This window comes from Suillus subaureus (assembly GCF_016647635.1).
Source record: "Suillus subaureus strain MN1 chromosome Unknown BJ212scaffold_1, whole genome shotgun sequence".
Taxonomy (NCBI): Eukaryota; Fungi; Basidiomycota; class Agaricomycetes; order Boletales; family Suillaceae; genus Suillus; species Suillus subaureus.
In genome coordinates, this window is record NW_024538557.1 from 1,235,672 (window position 1) to 1,253,250 (window position 17,579).

At 48.5% G+C, this 17,579-nt stretch overlaps 7 protein-coding genes across 7 annotated transcripts; 4 read left to right on the forward strand and 3 right to left on the reverse strand.

Moving 5' to 3' along the window:
• Nucleotides 1-821: 821 nt before the first annotated feature.
• BJ212DRAFT_1257822 (uncharacterized protein) lies at nt 822-2,091 on the reverse strand (the record flags this gene model as incomplete). Its single annotated transcript, XM_041329894.1, has 5 exons — nt 822-1,109; nt 1,165-1,351; nt 1,405-1,495; nt 1,550-1,915; nt 1,986-2,091. 5 exons carry the CDS (start codon nt 2,089-2,091, stop codon nt 822-824), a joined length of 1,038 nt encoding a protein of 345 aa, XP_041200036.1.
• A 1,291-nt stretch (nt 2,092-3,382) lies between these two features.
• Nucleotides 3,383-4,581, reverse strand: BJ212DRAFT_1443342 (pseudouridine synthase; the record flags this gene model as incomplete). Its single annotated transcript, XM_041337810.1, has 4 exons — nt 3,383-3,950; nt 4,002-4,156; nt 4,214-4,269; nt 4,332-4,581. The coding sequence occupies 4 exons, from the start codon at nt 4,579-4,581 to the stop codon at nt 3,383-3,385; spliced, it is 1,029 nt and encodes a 342-aa protein (XP_041200037.1).
• A 255-nt stretch (nt 4,582-4,836) lies between these two features.
• Nucleotides 4,837-8,642, reverse strand: BJ212DRAFT_1310804 (uncharacterized protein). The gene is made up of 14 exons (XM_041333993.1): nt 8,558-8,642; nt 8,299-8,502; nt 7,909-8,242; nt 7,586-7,859; nt 7,290-7,529; nt 7,040-7,240; nt 6,906-6,982; nt 6,667-6,854; nt 6,545-6,618; nt 6,384-6,494; nt 6,112-6,337; nt 5,924-6,063; nt 5,390-5,854; nt 4,837-5,332 (listed from the first exon to the last, which is right to left on the reverse strand). The coding sequence occupies exons 2-14, from the start codon at nt 8,409-8,411 to the stop codon at nt 4,947-4,949; spliced, it is 2,829 nt and encodes a 942-aa protein (XP_041200038.1). The 5' UTR covers nt 8,412-8,502; nt 8,558-8,642; the 3' UTR covers nt 4,837-4,946.
• On the forward strand, nt 8,498-9,243 carry BJ212DRAFT_1310805 (uncharacterized protein). The gene is made up of 2 exons (XM_041333994.1): nt 8,498-8,634; nt 8,687-9,243. The coding sequence occupies exons 1-2, from the start codon at nt 8,515-8,517 to the stop codon at nt 9,011-9,013; spliced, it is 447 nt and encodes a 148-aa protein (XP_041200039.1). The 5' UTR covers nt 8,498-8,514; the 3' UTR covers nt 9,014-9,243.
• A 28-nt stretch (nt 9,244-9,271) lies between these two features.
• On the forward strand, nt 9,272-10,660 carry BJ212DRAFT_1421109 (uncharacterized protein). Its single transcript, XM_041337630.1, has 4 exons — nt 9,272-9,621; nt 9,677-10,032; nt 10,106-10,332; nt 10,384-10,660. Exons 1-4 carry the CDS (start codon nt 9,414-9,416, stop codon nt 10,397-10,399), a joined length of 807 nt encoding a protein of 268 aa, XP_041200040.1. The 5' UTR covers nt 9,272-9,413; the 3' UTR covers nt 10,400-10,660.
• Nucleotides 10,661-11,555: 895 nt separating this feature from the next.
• Nucleotides 11,556-13,112, forward strand: BJ212DRAFT_1583771 (uncharacterized protein; the record flags this gene model as incomplete). Its single annotated transcript, XM_041342330.1, has 8 exons — nt 11,556-11,606; nt 11,655-11,915; nt 12,186-12,206; nt 12,249-12,369; nt 12,446-12,495; nt 12,557-12,753; nt 12,816-12,857; nt 12,909-13,112. Exons 2-8 carry the CDS (start codon nt 11,885-11,887, stop codon nt 13,110-13,112), a joined length of 666 nt encoding a protein of 221 aa, XP_041200041.1. The 5' UTR covers nt 11,556-11,606; nt 11,655-11,884.
• BJ212DRAFT_1474372 (uncharacterized protein) lies at nt 11,581-11,856 on the forward strand (the record flags this gene model as incomplete). The annotated part of the gene is made up of 2 exons (XM_041339079.1): nt 11,581-11,606; nt 11,655-11,856. The coding sequence occupies 2 exons, from the start codon at nt 11,581-11,583 to the stop codon at nt 11,854-11,856; spliced, it is 228 nt and encodes a 75-aa protein (XP_041200042.1).
• Nucleotides 13,113-17,579: the final 4,467 nt, after the last annotated feature.

Here is a 17,579-nt window from a genome sequence, read left to right on the forward strand (position 1 = left end):
GGTCGCGGTTGACAAAAGAGACGGTCTAAGTTGGACGCATGTGTTACATAAAACACTCGTTAAATACATAGGTCATGATAACGGAGGTAAATAGAGATCATCATCGGAAAAATAAGGCCCGCGGCACCCTGGAGGCACCCTTCCTCACCCTTCCCGAGCGATTCTCAGCTAACCTGCTGGCATCGATAGTAAGTAATAGAAACTTGGGCCGGCTAGATATATAAAGGACTTGCATATCGCTGATCATCGAAAGCTGCCACGTGTATATAGAGCTTTGCGTACATAACTTACGGAGCTCAGCGATATGGTGACAAGTATTCCATGATCAAAGTTCATCCTGTCACTTTCGCGTACAGCATGAGAATGGAAACACGGGTGTGCGCCAATTGTGCTCGCACTCGCGACAGAAACATTATTAAATTTAGCATCTTCTGAAAGACCATGAGCTGAGTTCATGGCAAAGCGGCCTCCGATTCTCACAGCAACGTCACGGGCGGTCCGACCACTGATTTCTGGTCGTTTAGAGGCCAATCGCACACTTCGGGGGCAAAGGAGGTGCCCTAAAGTATGAGAAATCGGGCTTTGTTTAATTTGATTGTGGATTCATGGAGTATTTGCCAAGTAGTGTGCCACACAGCATCATGCATCAAGGGCCGTCAAAGGGCCGCCTGGAGTTGAATCTTTGCTACAATAATTGCATATGTACACGAAATAATAAACACGAAATATGTTCATCGAATGAGTATACCATAGCGAGCTCGGGCTTCCGACACATACATCATGCGCAGATGCTACCCGTGCGCTCAGTCCCTGACTTGCTCTTACCGCACCTTTCCGCTGACCTCCTGTTCAAGACGCACGAGGGCTTGCGTGTGCGAATGCTCCCACAAGGCCTCGGCTACTACAGGTTCAATGGGCGGGAGGGGCCTTCGGGGATGGCCGCCATAGCCGTACAATTTCTGGAGAAGGTATTTCGTTCCTGAAATCGACGCCTTTGCAATGGTGGCGTCTGCACGCCCAACGATGCCTTGCAGCCGCTGTGCCTCGGGAAGGAAGGAAGGATCAATTATCGAAGCCTCGCTTAACTCAAAGAGTTTGACAATAGCATACTTAAAACAAACGCAAATCAGGAAAGAGAAATTCCATCCGAAACTGAGCACGTACAGGAGCAACGTTTGCAAGGCCAGTAATAGCACCATCCCCATTTGAATACGCCGACGGCAAAAGGAAGTCGCTGAATCCGCCAAGGACAAGGAAAGGCGCATTCTTGTTTGTCCGGGGGTGAAGAGATGAAAACATCGGATCCGAGACCGTGGCTGCCACGCGGGTAAGCTTCCCGACATCTCCACAGCTAATCGACACGATCAATACACATTTTGCATGGACGATTGATGAGGAACTCACGTGAGCTTGACACCGCAGATATTCGGGCACTCAATAGCCAACTCAGTGATGAGGTCTGAGTCCAAGTTGATACCTCCACTGGCACCAGGGTCTAAGATAACGGTCAGGTACTTGTCATCAAATATTTTCAAACAAAGACACGCACAATTGTAGATTATTACTGGTATGGGACTCTTAGAGCTAACTTCTTGGAAGAAAGCTTTCAGTGCCTTCTTGTCGCCAGCAAGTGCACCAGCAAAGTAACCGCTGGTGATAGCGATGGCGTAGTCTGCACCAGCTGCAGCGGCTTCATTTGCTAGGTCTATGGACTCGCGAGTGCTGCCGGCGCCGATGCCGGCTATGACCGGAATGTTTAATAACCCCGCATGGTCAAGTGCCTTCCTTGCAGTCTTGATCAATATCACCCGCTCTTCATGTGATAAATGGATAGCTTCGCCCATCGACCCAGCCAAAAGCGGTCCAACTCCGGCAGTTGCGACACGGACGACATGGTTCTCAAAAGAGGGGATGTCTAAATGACTGATCAGTACTGCGCTCTGCGACTACGAGATACTTTGAGACATGCAACGGGAGACACTGACCGAGATCTTCGGACTCGGGAAGGAAGAACGATGGAATTGGCGCATAAATGCCAGGTTTCAAAGGGCGAACCGTTGAAGCATGTGTACCATTACCGTTGAAACTCATGATGAAGGAGATATCCGTGAAGGAGACACAATGACTTAGGTTTCAAAGGCCAGGGTATATAAGGACCCTGGACTTCATCATGATGGTGGCGATTCTCGTATGCCCGGGTTATACGGCCCGAAGCCGGATAACGCGGTCCCTTACGGGCCGTCGCTGGCGTTTTCAAGGTGCCCATTAGGCCACAAACGCCTTGTTAAAGAACATCAAGAACTGCAATAGAATGATGAGTCAATGTAATTGGTATCGGCCGCTGGCAGGCGACGGGGAGGTTGTCGCTTACCCACTCATTATTCTTCTAAAGCATTATCGCCACCCAGTGGCCGCATTCAACTCTCTACCGTTATATGAAACCTGCATGTTATGGAGTTCAATTGAGTTGATATTCTTCTAGTGTCATGTCGGCGAGAGAATTTCATAGCAAATTTGGTAAAGGTGTCAGTCGAGACAACTTTGGGAGATAGTTCGCGGATTTTCGCCGGCAATTATGGCCTCATGCACGCCTACGATAAACCAATTCACTTTGGCAGATTAGCTTCACGCGCGACAGGAGTATCCTGATGTGCTTTGCCCCAGGAAATTTCGCAGGTTATGAAAGTCACCTGACCCCACCTGTGAATCCAACAATTTGAGTGATCTCACATGTGACTGTATCTGATCCGTTCCACTGCCAAGAGTCTGCAAAATACCTGCGGGTAAAAATAAGGGTCAGAAGGTACCCATCAGTTCGCAAGCATGGAATGTACTGTTCCTGGGTTAAATGAAACAACGAAGACCGTACTGACGGATTCATACGTCAAGAAAATCATGCATCAAGGCGAAGGAGCCAAATCCGTACCTCATTTCACGGAAGCGGCTTAACAGCGCTGCGAACAACGATAAACACTTCTCCCATTGAAATTAGCAAAAATATGATGGGCCTCCGCATCCAGATACGAACATGAGGTTCTTCGAAACTCCTGATCAAACTTTGAGTAGCGTGAGGGTGATAAGAACCACACACTAAGCATCATACTGAGGCGCTCAAGCTACTCATTCGGATTGCAATGACTGCGCTCGCATGCCGCCCAGACCATCCCTAGGCCTTCGTCTTACTATGAAGGGACAATTATCTTCCTTCGATTGGTCTGGCCAGGGGAGACTAGGCCATCGTCAAGTGCATAGTGCTATAAATGTACGATAAGCTGTCTGCCCGTCAGATATGACGTCAAAATTTGCAGGGACAAAACCACCCAATCAAACGCAACCTAATACAGAGAATGACAGCAAGACAGCAAGAGGGCGTACTGTAATGTCAGGAAGTTTTTTGGGGCTTCGAACCTTCAATGATTTCCAGGCGATCGATGACTTCCCGCTCCCATTGTGTCCAGCCGTCTTCGCCTACACCGCCCTCGGATTCAGAAGCCCGCGAAAATACGTCCCAAGGAACACATCCTTTGTCTTCGGAATCGGCAGTTGGTTCTAGCGCAAAATGGCCTTGTCGAGAACGAGTCAAAGTTACAACGTGGGCAGCTGATCCGACAGCATGACCGAGATCATGCACAATCGAGCGTACATATGTCCCACCGGACACTTTCATACTGAGTACGAATGACGTCGGAGGCTCGTCACCCACCGCAGGCTCTAGTTCATCTTTGATGATAGGGTTTTCTTCGACTCCTTCTAAAGCCTTTTCCATTGCTTTTTTTTCATCAGAAGTGAATGCCTTTTCTGGCCAACGGAATTGGTGGTCACTTCCTTTCCATTCGAGAATGTCCAAGGAGTGTATAGTGACCTTCCTCTTCTCGATAGGCCGGGGCAGGGGTATGCCTTTCCGAGCATACTCGTACAACGGTCTTCCTTCCATCTTGAGCGCGGAGAAACTGACAAGGATAATATGAAATCAGGCAGGTGCAGGGAAATCACATATTTACATTGGGGGCGCTTGGTGTATTTCCCCTCTGAAATTATTTAATGCGGACTCCACGGCTTCTCGAGTGACATGTCTCCAGGGTGCAACACGCACTCGGCTACCTTCACTATCGTAGGTATCAGTTTCGCATCCCAAAAGCGCCGTCGTGCGGTATTCCTGATGAATCTCGGTGAACCCCCTTGAACTTAAATTCATCGACACATGGATGAATACCTTTACACAATCCAAGAATTCGTTGAGACGCTTGGTCCCTTTACCGATACCTACGACTGGATGAGAAGGTCAGGGATGAGATGACTCTAGGATCTACGGCAACGGGACGCGATCATACCCAGAACGCCATCAGCAAGAGGATCAAGCGTCCCCCCTTGTCCTATCTTCACTATCTCTCGTGCGCGTTTCCCCCTAGTAGGAATTTTACCTTTACCGCGTTTTTCTAATTTATCTGCTTCCACAAACAAACGCGAGTTGCCAATCAATTGTTTGAGATCGTTGATGACAGACATAGATGTCGGCCCGGATGGTTTCATGATAGCGAATAGCCCAGACACGGGCAGCTGTGGCAACGTAACTTTTGGCATCTCGAAATGGGAACCTCCGGCGCGGTCTGCGTGTAGTCTGGTGCAAGTGTGCAAGAATCCCCGAGGAAATCTTATTCTCTTTGTGGCACTTTGTTTGTACTAGTTGTACACACTAGCTCAGGGCCCAGCCTAGATCTGACAAACCTTAAAAAAGAAGCAAGTCTCGATCGATCAATGGCTGTGTCGAGGAAGTGAGTTGCACATTGCAAAGCGGCCCGGTAATTGTAATGCACTTAATTTCAGGGATTGCGCGATGCAGACCAAGAACTCAGTACAATAATGGTTAGTGGGAGATGCAACATGGCAAGTAGTATCTAGTCAATCAAGTCAAGGGTGCACAGTACGGCGCAGCGTATTCATACACGCTAGATATTCCCGCTCACCCAAGATCCCCCACAGATGCACCTCGCCGTCCACATCCTTTCCCAAGCCTTCCATCTCGGAGATGAATGTCCCCCAACCATCACATCACCTCCGACCTGTGAGCGCCCACCGCACCTCAAACAAAGTAGCCCAGGATTCTGCGTCAGAAGCCTTCCCTTTGTCACCACGTCCACCCCCGGATCGTCTCCCACAGGACGATCCGATGCTGACAGATTCGCAAATCCGTCGATAAGATCAGACGACTTGATGAACAAACTAGGCCTGTCTATCGCAGATGATATAGTGAGCGATCGGATGGTTTTCTTCAATTGTTCATGCTGCGCGAGCACAGGATGTCCCTCGGCGAACGAAGCCATGATTTCTTCCACTAAATGAGTTTAAGCTTTCAGCGTCCAATACATACATAGGGAATTGAGACACGCACCTGGAATTGCACTTGCTTCAGGGATCGCAGTGCTGAGAATGTCTTCGAGGACTTTCAAGTCCAAGCCTGATGAATTGATGAGGTCTAGCATGGTATCCCTCGCGAACTGCGAGTTCTCCCGTTTTGCTGTCATCGAGGCCAAATATTGGTGAAAAGAGCTGACGTGGAACACTACGGCCCTAAGATTTGTGAGAACAAGTGGATGGACTAGATGGAGAAGTATCGGCGCGTCCAATGACACTGGATGAGGCGATTGGTTCGTGGCTTGTTGAAAAGGGGATGTGAGCCAGTTTCGTAGAAATGGGTTATCGTCCATAGGTTCCTCCTTCGGCACTACTTCATTGGGATTTAGGCTCGTGTTTGGGGTTGGGTCGGCCAGGTCAGCCAGAAAGACGCATTCTTTCATGAGATCCTCCAAGAAAGCAACCACCCAAGTTGACAGGCTAATTAACTGCCAGACGGGCTCTTTTGAAAGAATGAAAGTGACTACGCTAAGTGTTTGTTTCAACGGTCATGAATCCGCAACAAACTCACCGAGGTCATATCCCTCTGACTCTTTGCAGTCTTCAAAAGCGGCGAGACAAGCAGAGACAGAACACACATTGAGAGCGTTTCGCGAGAGCATCAAATACCTCTCTTTTTCATCTTCGTTCTGCGTTCGACGTGCCCTCGCTCTGTTGCGCATCAGCATACATGCATTGGAAAATATGAAAATTCATCACCTGTAGATCTCAACAGCGACTCCCATCACGTCGACCATCGTAAACGGGTTCGCGGTGCCAAGACGAGCATTCACTTCATAGGAGGTCAACGTACCGAATAGCGTATCGTGCAGCATTGCGACTGGAGTACTTGGTAGAGACAGAATGTGAGAGATATCTGCTGTGGATCTTCGAGATTGAAGTGCAATAGTCAGGGCTTGTGCAAGTGGCAACTGATGCAGGGTGTCTAAGGTGCGTAAGTATCGACCCAGGTGGGTGGTAACGTTACCGACCTTTCGATCCTGAAGTAATCCGTGCCCTTGGAAGAGTGTAAACGGAGGTCTGCAACATCGAAACTGCACAGGCGAGTAATTTATTAGGCGATATGAATATGCTCAGAGGACCTGTCCCGGGAGAGTTAATCATTGCTCCGCAAGCGTAAAGATGGACTCACAATCGCTGCTCGTTCTGTTAACAGGTGCAAGAATACTTGGATGATCGTAGTCGGGATGATCAGAGAGGTCAGGTCTGCTAACAGTCAGAACAAGAGCATTGTTAGTAAAATCGATGGCTTACAGTTGCAAGGCAAAGAGATTGCCCACAGGGATGTCTTTCGGTTTGGCTGCGCCTCGTGGCAACGGACCCCCTGGGTTGGTTATTGCGACAATTACCGTTACCTTTCTCGTTGCGATCGACAAAGAGCCAGGGGCAGCAACTGTAAGAATGCGAGGAGAGAAAGACCGATCTCCGACAAGCCGAGCAGCCTACCCGTAGTTTAATCAGAAATTGGCTCGTGATGAAGTAGGAATACTCACCCAAGGAATTTTTCCATTTGGAGGAACGACCCTGACTATTGAATATGCAACTATGCGAGACTTTGGCAGCGATGCGTCTTTCAATCAATTGATTATTGAGTAAAATGAGTACTCAACAATGTGAGCCAACCTACATTCCCCGAAATCCAAGAATGATGCGACTAGATATGTTGTAGGTAGTTCTAGCTGACCACGTTGGGGTTGCTTGTCTTTCGTTGGCGATGCTTTGGGCGAAGTGGAAGTATCTGGTTTGAACGCAGGTACCGAGACGAACATGAAGTTTGTCAGGCAAGGCCCGGGATGATAGATGGGTGAGAGAGGTGCGGCGAAGAGGACTACACGAAGATATTAGAAATATGTGTTTCTACATTTTGGAGGACGTACACATGTACATGCCGTCGAAACGGAGTTTCACCTCACAAAGCTCGATCATTTGTTCCTCTTCGTAAGAATTCCAATCCAACAATGGCGGGCGCTCATCCAGTTGATTATCTATAGACATATCAAGAGAAAGTCCGAGATCGTGGGAGCTATCCGATGCTGCTGCTCTTAGGGTATCCGATAACGGATAGCGTCGGGATCGCATGGCGACCATAAACACAGACTCTGCAAGACGCGTACGATCTGAGACGTGTACGATGTCAGATGACTGCGATCAATGGCCAAAAGTACAGCTTCACCGTGGAAAATGAAACTGAAGGAAGCTGCACTGCAGAGCCTGGAAGTCTTGGGTCCACGGGGAGGATCATGAGCAACTTGGCTCATGTTCTCAGCAGTACAGGACGGCTGCACGAGGGAACAGGTCAAAGATTTTACACCTGGCGCATAAGTCCGCAGGAAGTAGACATTTAGTTGGTGAGCCTGGGTTACTGCGAGTAGGGTGGGGTTAGAGACAGGAGTCAGGGGTCCAGATTGAGTCAAGCGAGTGGTAGAACCATCTGGGCATGCGACCCACTAGTATGAGGTTTAATGATTTGAATGTGGAAAAAAAAGATGATGTCACCTCGCGTTCAGCGCCGACGAACACAGCATTGACTATACCAGCGCCTCGTTCGCAAGCCCAGTAATCTCTGATATTCCACTTGTCAATACTGTATCCACGTTGCCACAGACATGCGACACCGTCACGGTCGCGGCCTGGAAAGTATGCGAATAACCAATGGTCATTGGATGAAACTGTGATAACATTCGGAGGTTCATAAGCAGCAGGATTGTTCAATATTTGATCTGGAGATACGATGATAAATTGTTTTGAGGAAGAAAACAATCTTCCGAGTATTAAGGGCTGAGAAGGGTGCGGAGTGAATATGGTTGATGCATTGGACCACGCGACGGGTCTTAAAGCATAGGCAAATTAGATGAAAAGTTTTGAGTAAGTTTTATTGGAAGCGACCTTTTGAGATGATCTGCTAGGGGATGAAAATCCCACCAGTGTGAGTGCCAGTTTTGTGCATCAGCTTGCTTTGCTTTTCCCTTGGAAGGAGAGTTTCGGGCGTCAGGGTACATTTCTCCTTGAAGAGAACATGCGTTGACGGAACAAATAGATGACAACGGGACTTAAGGACTTAGATCTCCGTACTAAACCGTCTTTATCTCCCTATCGATCACCATGCTCAGCATACATTCCACTTCAGTAGAGCTCGAGGGTGTACCTACGGAAATCATGGTACAAGGATTTGCAGATCGCATCCTCGTACTTGTTACACAAATGGGCAAAGTTGGCAACTTGGTGCACTTTTAGCGTTTGCACTTGATTCAACTACTAATGAAGGATGTAAAAGATTCAAGCATCCATTCCATTGACGACACCCCTATTGTCGGCTCACGATGAGGAATCAAATTCTCTGACTACTGAATTCCCTACGCCCCCCGCAGCCATTCAACTTACACCACTACTCGGCGGGGCATCCTCTGAACATTTGCAAACGCTGCATTCGCTATACGCAGCTCAGATTGCCACAATTATCTGGATTGAGGAAGCAAAGAAGATGGCTGTAGACCGAAAAAGTGTTGTAGTTGGAATTGCACTTCGTAGGGAAGGTAATGCTGATGAAAGAAAGACATTCCATGGGGTGATGAATCATCTTTACCGCCTAGTTAATAGCTAGAACACATATCGATGGTATTTTCCATTTTTAGAATATACTAGGGTTAGGGTTAGGACTACCAAAGATCAAAAAAGAACGGCCTGCCAAGCCAGAGTGGCCGTGGCAGGACTGGAAAATATTGAGACGGTGCATGAGCCGGAGCCCATACAAACCGTAGATACCCTCTGTATGGACAGGGTCGCCGTGCTATGAAGGGTCCCCACGGCCCACAAACCCAGGTACTTGAAGGAGCCTATGCCATCAAGGTAAGTATGAGTTGTTACGGTGTCGACACCGCGCTTATATACACCACAAACACGCGCACGGACCATCAGTTACACACATTCCATTTATGGAAACCAAGCAAGAAGCTAAAACTTATTGCAAGTCAGACTACAACTTGTTCTGCTAGCGCTGCAACATGTCCCGAATATTTCGTCGGTCCCTTAGTTCCTTCAAAAGAGCTCCTCAACCGTTCCCAGTTGCTGAGGATAGTGCACAGTTTGCTGCTCACTTAAATAACGTCTTCCCCTCCCTCCGTTTTCCTCCCGAGCTTGCACAACGTATCCTCACCCATGGAAGTCACAAGGCAGCTATTCACGGTCATAATGGACGGCTCAGCTTCGTAGGAAAGACTTTCGCCATCCGTCATATGTATATCAAATACTTAATTGTTTTTTACAGGACGTCGCGTGCTCGAGTCTTATTATCTCCTCTTCCTGCATTCCGTTGCGCGGAACCAAAATCAGCACGACTATGAATACCTCTCTTCTCGTGCTCTAAACACCTACCTTCTAGGCGAACACGTTGCACCTCGGTGGTCCCTGGGTCGTATTCTGCGATGGACTCCTACTGTCTCTCAAGATGTTTTACTGGCCCACAAAAACATCAAAAAATCTTCTGCAAAAGCAAAACAGTCCGCAGATTTTGAACTAGAAAATGCACTAACGGGAAATCCTGGCATCGTTAGAAGTGTGGGTCTTTACAAAGTCATGGGGGACGCGGTGCAATCCGTGATGGGCGGTGTCTATCATCAATTCGTACGTCCCTTCGCGCTGTATCACTTTACAAACCTGAAGTGTTGTGATCATCACTCGCGCGTCCATTTCGCAGGGTGGTTCTGTGGCTCATCGCTTGTTTCACACTCGTGTTCTTCCCCATATTCTGTTGCCAGACAAGGCTGAGGGTGTTCCCGTGGAATTCCATCACCAGGCACTGGTAATTTGTGAACGCATGGGTGGCGTGGACGGGAACTTGTTAGTTCAGGAGCCTGCCTCAAATCGCGCTCTTTCGGAGCTTGAGATCGAGGCTGTGGAGACAGTCCAACCAAAAAGAGTTGCGTGAGTGTGTCCTTGGTGGATCTTCTTCTCTGTCTGATTATCTCCCTGCAGGGCTGCTAGCGCATGAGTGCACATGACTCTCATCATTTATCATGTTTATCTTATGGATCGCATTAATTGCAATAACATTTTAGCAGTCTTGCTGGCGTGTCACTTGAGAGCAACACATCATGATAATGCCGCCTATGAGACAATCAACTTTACTGATGCATGGGCGTAACGCCAAGAACAGACTAACAACTGTACCATTTGATTGGTGGCTAGCCATTCAGACACCACTATGTGCGTGGATGAGCAGGTAGCTAATAGAATAGTATTTGTTTCCTACTGCAGTGAAAGTACGTTCAATGGTGTGGTCACTCCTCCTAACGCTGGCGCTTTCAGTGTTATGTGTCATCACCCCATGATCACGGTTCTGGGAGGAGTCCGCAGATGAGAGCACATCAAATCAATCTTGTTCTACACATCTGGTCGATATTCTGACATCTCTGCAGCTCCTTCCGAGGAGGTCACCGCGATCGTCACCTTCATAAATACCCGTCATATTCCTTCATTATACGCACACTACCCACTCGAAAGCACATGCGTCTGGAGGTGTCGTGAATTCTGCAGCCAGACATCTTTTCTGCTCGGCTCGTCTTTCATCTTTTGTCGTCCCTTGTAATGCGCCTTGCCTCGCCATGACAGGCGCTCCTTGCAACATCGGTTGGCCAGTTGGGTTTCTACTGTTCGACAAACATACGTTCGAAAGGGAAGCTTCAAATTTATGCAACCGCGAAACATGCAGCACGAACACGTTTATCTTGTGCCGTAGTCTTCCCTGGTTAGACAGACTTCTATGAACGAAGGAAGAAAGTCATTCGTATACAAGTACTATTTGAACGAAATGGCAAATCGGAACGAAACTTTTGCGCAAATCCTCCGCCACTTCCCGCCCTAGTTTCCCTCTTAATAAATCCTCCGCCCATACATTCGACTTACTGTGACAAGCAAGTGCGCATGCAGGCTCGAGTCACTGTTCCGTGTTTTAACCCGTACTCGAATCGAATAGCGAAAAACCAGTTGCGATTGTAATTATTAGATAAAGAACGAAGCCTTGGGCGACTTACATTCACTGGCATTGCACAGGGAAGGTGATAAACTAAATACAATACCAGTAGATGAAACAACTTGTACGATTGGCACAGCCACTCTGGCCGCACGGAAAGAAGCTCAGACCCAGAATGACCAATCATTTTTGCGCCGAGCATGCCAACACCCGTCTTACTGTCACGGTAAGTACAACCCTTGCCGTTCGAAAAGCTTGCACTTATAATAACCAGTGGACTCGACCCGGTGTTAGGCATTTTCACGGGTTGCTTTGCCTATTACCTTCACGAAACGCATCCACGCACCGCACCCCCGCCAGACAAACAGCTTGCGGCACTCGTTCAGTGGAAATGGGCAAAATGGAAGCGTGAACGGGAGGAAAAGCTGGATGCGCTCGAGAGAGAGGCAGAAACATCTTCCAGAGTAGTCGGTTGACCACTTCTGGCTCAGTTATGCCTTGTGTATGTCTGGGATGTATGCAGTAATAGCAATTGGTATGTAGCGATCATTCCATGCCATTCTTTGAGCTCAGTTCTTTGCGTAGCGGTGGATGCTATCCGCTACAGTCAAAATACGAGCTGCTTGTGTTACAATGGGGCTAATAGAAATCATAATACGCGTGAATAGGCTTCATCAATATCATGATATGGTTGTGCCCTCATCAGCCCTGCGGCCGCTACTTTGATCGCCTCACTGCTTAGTAGGGGATGCGAATCACTACTCAGTATACAAAACATCCAACACCTATTGGGAATGATCACCAGGGAAGAGACGCAGATATGATGGTATGTCACCGTAGCCCGACTCTGATCAAATTTGAAGATCAGTTTCTGTGCTGGGTTTGCAACTGGCCACCACCATTGCACGAGCAGCAGTGGTACCACAACCCCTGCCTCTGGACTGGTTGGTGCCCGTGCGAGTGCAAGTGTATGGCGCAGGGCTGGTCAAGTACCTGCATATTAGATTCTTCATGCTTTCATCTTGAAAATGACATACACACGACAAACCTTGATTTTTTGTGCAGACAATGTCCGTTGCATCCACCCATCGAGAACAATCAAGAAAAAGACCAGAGTTAATCAAACTGGCCAACAGCGTTGCCACGATAATAGGGTGATAATGTCCTTGTATTTAGAACAAGGTAACAGTCAGGTCTGGGTGATTCACGGCAGAGAAGCGGACAACATTGAGCTCGCATGTGATGCTTGGCAGGGTCATGTCATGGTACTCAAGAATCAAGACCACATCACGGTAGACTCGCTCGTACCGTTAGCAGAAATTGACAATGTTTTATCGTCATTGTACTATGATCAGAAGAGTAGCACAAGAGGGGTAGATCTGTGCTGAATGATCTCAATACGATCGTTGTCAGCTAAATATCTTGCAATGAGCAGATTGATCCAACATGCAAAAATTATGAGCAGGTGATACGGCAGGTCCGTAGCCGTAAGGGGGGAAGTAGACTTCGCTGCTACTGCGATACGTAGGTACACCTACAAACCGCGTCTCAACGCAGAAGCAAGCCTCCCGCGACCGACAAACCTACAGAAGGCGCGCCGGAGCGGAAAGAGTCAACTCATCGGAAGACTAGCCGGGAGGGTGTCGGAGTAATGCCTCCGGACACCCGGGAAGATATGCGAGTGATGCGACACTTGGCGCCGAAAACACCGCAAAAAGATGTGGTAGTGTAAGACAAGAACTTGCGTGTTATGGGATTCACGGCAACCTGGTTGTTGGAAAACAAGTAATGGACGGGCGCTGTGAAGAGGACAGTGATGATGGAACCGACGTGTGATTCAAAGCGTAATATCGTGGTAACAAGGAGCGCACACAAGCGCCTATAATAGATTGGATTATAGGCAGAGGTCCTACACTAAAAATTACTCACCACAAGATCGACCACGTAACCATATACCCAAAGTACGTTCCTCATCGACTTCAAGTACTACTGACCGTTGTCTCCGTCTAGGTAAACGCGACATGTCAAGGGTGCCTAATGTAGTAAGAGACGCGTATCTTATGTTGAGAGGGCGGGCAGTGGCACCAGCACCGATGCGGATGATGCGAGGGCACACAGATAGTGTGCGTGCAGTGGCGTTCTTCAAAGACAGTCGAAGAGCCGTCACTGGCGCATATGACTATACCGCTTGAATATGGGACGTGGAGAAGGGAGAATTGGTAGGAGTGCTGTTCGAGGGACACCGTAGCTGGGTAACATCACTCTCCATATCGCCAGACGAGACGCGAATTGCGAGCGGTGCAGAAGATAATATTGTTATCATCTGGGACGTCGAGAGCAACCAGAAAGTATTGCAGCTGTAGAACCACGAGAGCCTGAGAGGAGTTTGATTGCTGTGTTTCTCTCCTGATGGCACGAAACTTGCTACCGGCGGCGGGGTATCTGACACTACAGTTATCATATTGAACACGAAGACTGGCGCTGTACTCCAGACATTCAAGGGACATTATAGTCATGTGCGATCTTTGGCATTCAGCCAAGATGGACTAAAATTAGCCTCTGTGTCAGGAGGTACCATCCAGGTCGGCCGCGCCGATAACATCGCCCAAGAACTTCTCAAGATCAAGGTTGAAACAACCATCAAAAGTATTGTGTGGTCGCCTGACGGCCAGTAAATTATCTCTGCGTTGGAGAACCAAACAATCAAGTTCTTCAACTCGTTTAACGGGGATCCGATCGGTCAACCTTGCATCGGTCACACTCATCATGTAACCTCGCTTGCCATATCTTCTAGCGGCTCTTTCATCGCAACTGCCTCGCCGGACGGCACTGTGCGGCTGTGGAACACAAAAACACACAGGCAAATAGGACAGTCGCTCGAACACGACGCTCGGGTTAATAGTGTCGCAATCTCTCCCAATGAAGAAATGGTCGTGAGTGGAAGCGATGGTGGGATCGTTTGGCTCTGGTCTATCAAGAATATACGTGAGCAATATGAAGCAGAAGAAAGGATAATAGGGGATGAGCGACTGCGACTTCTTTTTGGCAGCAACATGCGGGTACTGTACATCATAATTCTGCATTCCTGCTCATTCACACTCCGATTGTGTAACAGCTGCCTGTCACGTACGCGGCCACGAGAACAATATTCATAATGACGAGCTCGCTGGCGATCAACACTCTTTATTTAATGTGAGGTGTTCGCCTTTGATGCATCTACTTATCATGGAACGTGAGCTTGCTTCATGCAGATCCTCGGCATAAACACGACAGTCCCCAATGCATTCATTACTGGGGGCCTGCATCCTGATGACGGGCTGCTGACCCGGGAGACCGACACGGACGGCAACAACTACGACTCCTATGCCAATCGTTCAATTGTAAGATCGCGTAATTTCGAGTGGGACAACGCGCTGCAAGACGCAATTAAGGTAGGGCACTTCGCCTATCATGACGCTGTTGACGACAGGTTGACTCGGATTTTTCGTATAGTCGATTGCTATCCAACCCTCGTTATTGGGTTACATTTCCAAGGGCATCGCCCTCTGCGGCACCCAGCAGCTCTACGATGCAATGGAAGCTTTTGATCTCGCTTTCGTATTTTCGAATCGTGATCCGATTGCTATCGACTTTTTACTATTGATCAAGGTATTCTCGCACTGTTTTCATAGCCAGTCTTTCGTGATAAGACTTCGGTGTCATGTTTTCTAGGCTGTTGCACTTTTCAATGCCAGTCGCCATGATCAGGCAGTGCGACGAGTTCAAGAACTCGCCACCGCTTATCAACGATCCGATACACTTCTGTGCAGCGTTGTCAACGTAAGCCTTAGTTCAAACCTCACAAGTCTTCTCACTCTCGAACGCACTCGTCAATCATATCTACGCGTACAGCTTGCAACAATTGCTTATGATGATGGGTGGTACGACGAAGCAGCCGATCGACTTGGCGATGACATTCCCAGTATAACTGATTTATTCTCTCGCGGAGTGCTTGCTGAACCTAGATTGAAGATATTCACTGTGGTGCGTCACTACGACGCCGCGGAGGCCACTTCCACTGATTGATGATATACTGGACAGCTCTTCGGCTGGGACTTGGATTCGTTATGGCGAACCGTCAACCAAAGACGGTGCGACGCATTCCTCCGCACAGATAGAGTGTTCAAAGCTGTCGGGTCTCATCAGTATATGATACGCCGCACGATTGAAGAGGTTGCGACGCCCAGTTTTCTCGAATGGTCTACCGGTGAATACGTGAGGATCTTGTATGATTTGAACGTCGAGACTCATTCTGGTGTCGATTAGCCTTCAAGCAGGACTGCACTGCGCGCTGTGTCGCAAAAGGAGATGCTGCCGCCGCCATAAACAATTACGAGACGGCTATTGAACTGTATTCGGCAGCGATCGCGCTGGATTCTTCATGCCACATCCCCTTTGCACACCGCAGTAAGGCAAAGTTTACGCAAAACCTATATGCGGAGGTTCTTCATGACGCGGAGAAGGTGATATACATGATTTTTCCTAGCCATCTTGCTGACCGTGGTGCTGATTTTATAGGTCGTGGAACTCGATCCTTCGTCTTATGTTGGTTACGAACTGAAGCATGAAGCGCTTCAAGGTGTACAACGCTATGGTGAAGCAGTCCAAGCCTTCAAAATCATGCTCTCCAAGTTGGATGATTCCCCAAGACCCGCAGATACGACGTAAGTCCGAAAAATTTGCGTGTTAAGTCGAAGATGTCATTTTTTTTTACGGAGCTGCATCAACAGTATGTCAGTCCATCAGATGTAGAATGTGCTTTTCAGACAGCCATTTACGCACAACTTGAGAATGCCCCGCTTCGTCTAATTAACACCTCCACTGGGAGTTTGTGTGATCGACAGACACAGATTCATACCTTCATCACGAGCAACGAGTACCAGGAGCTTTTGTATTCATCAATGGCGCGTGCGCGCCTTCAAACGGGGCCCATCAAACAAGCAGTAGAGATGTACTTCCGTTGGGTCATGTTATCGCATAGGTGGGAAAGCAAGGAGCCGCTGCTGCACGACATCCAGGACAAGGCCGTGTATGGTTTGGATCCGGTCGGAACCGTAGTGGAGTTGCAGATGTTCTGCAAAACTGCTCGTGAAGCGGGGTATTGCTGGGCGTGGAGTGATACCTGCTGCATCGATCAGAACAATAATGTTGAACTCCAAGAATCAGTGAACTCCATGTTCGTCTGATATCGCCTCTCAGCACTTACCATCGTCTACTTATCGGATGTTCCACCTTCGTCAAAGTCTGACGCACTCGCGAGCAGCGCTTGGAATACACGAGGATGGACTGTCCAGGAATTCCTCGCTCCTAATATCGTTCTCTTCTACCAAGAAGATTGGACCCTGTATCTCGACGATTGCTCAAGTAACCACAAGGAATCAGTCGCTATCGTGCAGGAGTTGGAACGTTCAACGGGCATCAATAAACAGGCGCTCATAGCCTTCCGCCCGGGGATGAGAGGGACCCGAGAGAAACTTCAATGGGTGTCGAGCCGTATCACCACGTTGCAGGAAGACATTGCATACTCATTGTTTGGCATTTTCCGCATCCACCTCCCTGCAATCTACGGCGAGAAGAAACAGAACGCGCTCGGACGACTCTTGCAGGAGATCATAGCTCATTCGGGCGATATCTCTGCCCTTGACTGGGTCGGAAAATCTTCCGAGTTCAACAGCTGTCTCCCAGCTGACATTACCTCGTATAAATCTCCGCCGTGCATGTTGCCATCTCTATCAGAAGACGAAATACAGACATCGGTCTCCACATTGCAAAATATTGTGACTGCGGAGTCAGCTTTGAAACTGTATACCATCTTCGACAACCCCAGCGCTCCTCGTTTCGCTACTTCCAGATTACAACTTCCGTGCATCGCATTTCCCGTAATAGAAGTCAGACGGAGGCGCGGTCAAGACCAGGAGTCACGTTTCACCTATGAAGTCAAGGCAGACGGTCTTCAAGACCTGGTAATCACTACCCAAGACAAACTGATTCAGTTCTCGCGAGCAAGGCCCACTTGGCAGACATTTTTACTCATTCGTCCATCGAATCGTCAAGACCTCGGGCTCCCTGACTTTGCAGACCATACGCAGAGCGTGGACGAGTCTATGCTCGAGTCTCCGTTGGCCGATTCGTTCGGCGACTCTCCTGGAGAGAACGAGCC

Coding starts and splice junctions, on each gene's coding strand:
- BJ212DRAFT_1310804 (XM_041333993.1), bottom strand. CDS start 8,411: ATGTACCCTGACGCCCGAAACTCTCCTTCCAAGGGAAAAGCAAAGCAA. Junction 8,243..8,298: donor CTAGCAGATCATCTCAAAAG/GTCGCTTCCAAT, acceptor CTATGCTTTAAG/ACCCGTCGCGTGGTCCAATG. Junction 6,983..7,039: donor ATTCTTGGATTTCGGGGAAT/GTAGGTTGGCTC, acceptor ATTGATTGAAAG/ACGCATCGCTGCCAAAGTCT.
- BJ212DRAFT_1421109 (XM_041337630.1), top strand. CDS start 9,414: ATGTCCCGAATATTTCGTCGGTCCCTTAGTTCCTTCAAAAGAGCTCCT. Junction 9,622..9,676: donor TGGACGGCTCAGCTTCGTAG/GAAAGACTTTCG, acceptor TGTTTTTTACAG/GACGTCGCGTGCTCGAGTCT. Junction 10,033..10,105: donor GCGGTGTCTATCATCAATTC/GTACGTCCCTTC, acceptor TCCATTTCGCAG/GGTGGTTCTGTGGCTCATCG.
- BJ212DRAFT_1310805 (XM_041333994.1), top strand. CDS start 8,515: ATGCTCAGCATACATTCCACTTCAGTAGAGCTCGAGGGTGTACCTACG. Junction 8,635..8,686: donor TGGGCAAAGTTGGCAACTTG/GTGCACTTTTAG, acceptor AGGATGTAAAAG/ATTCAAGCATCCATTCCATT.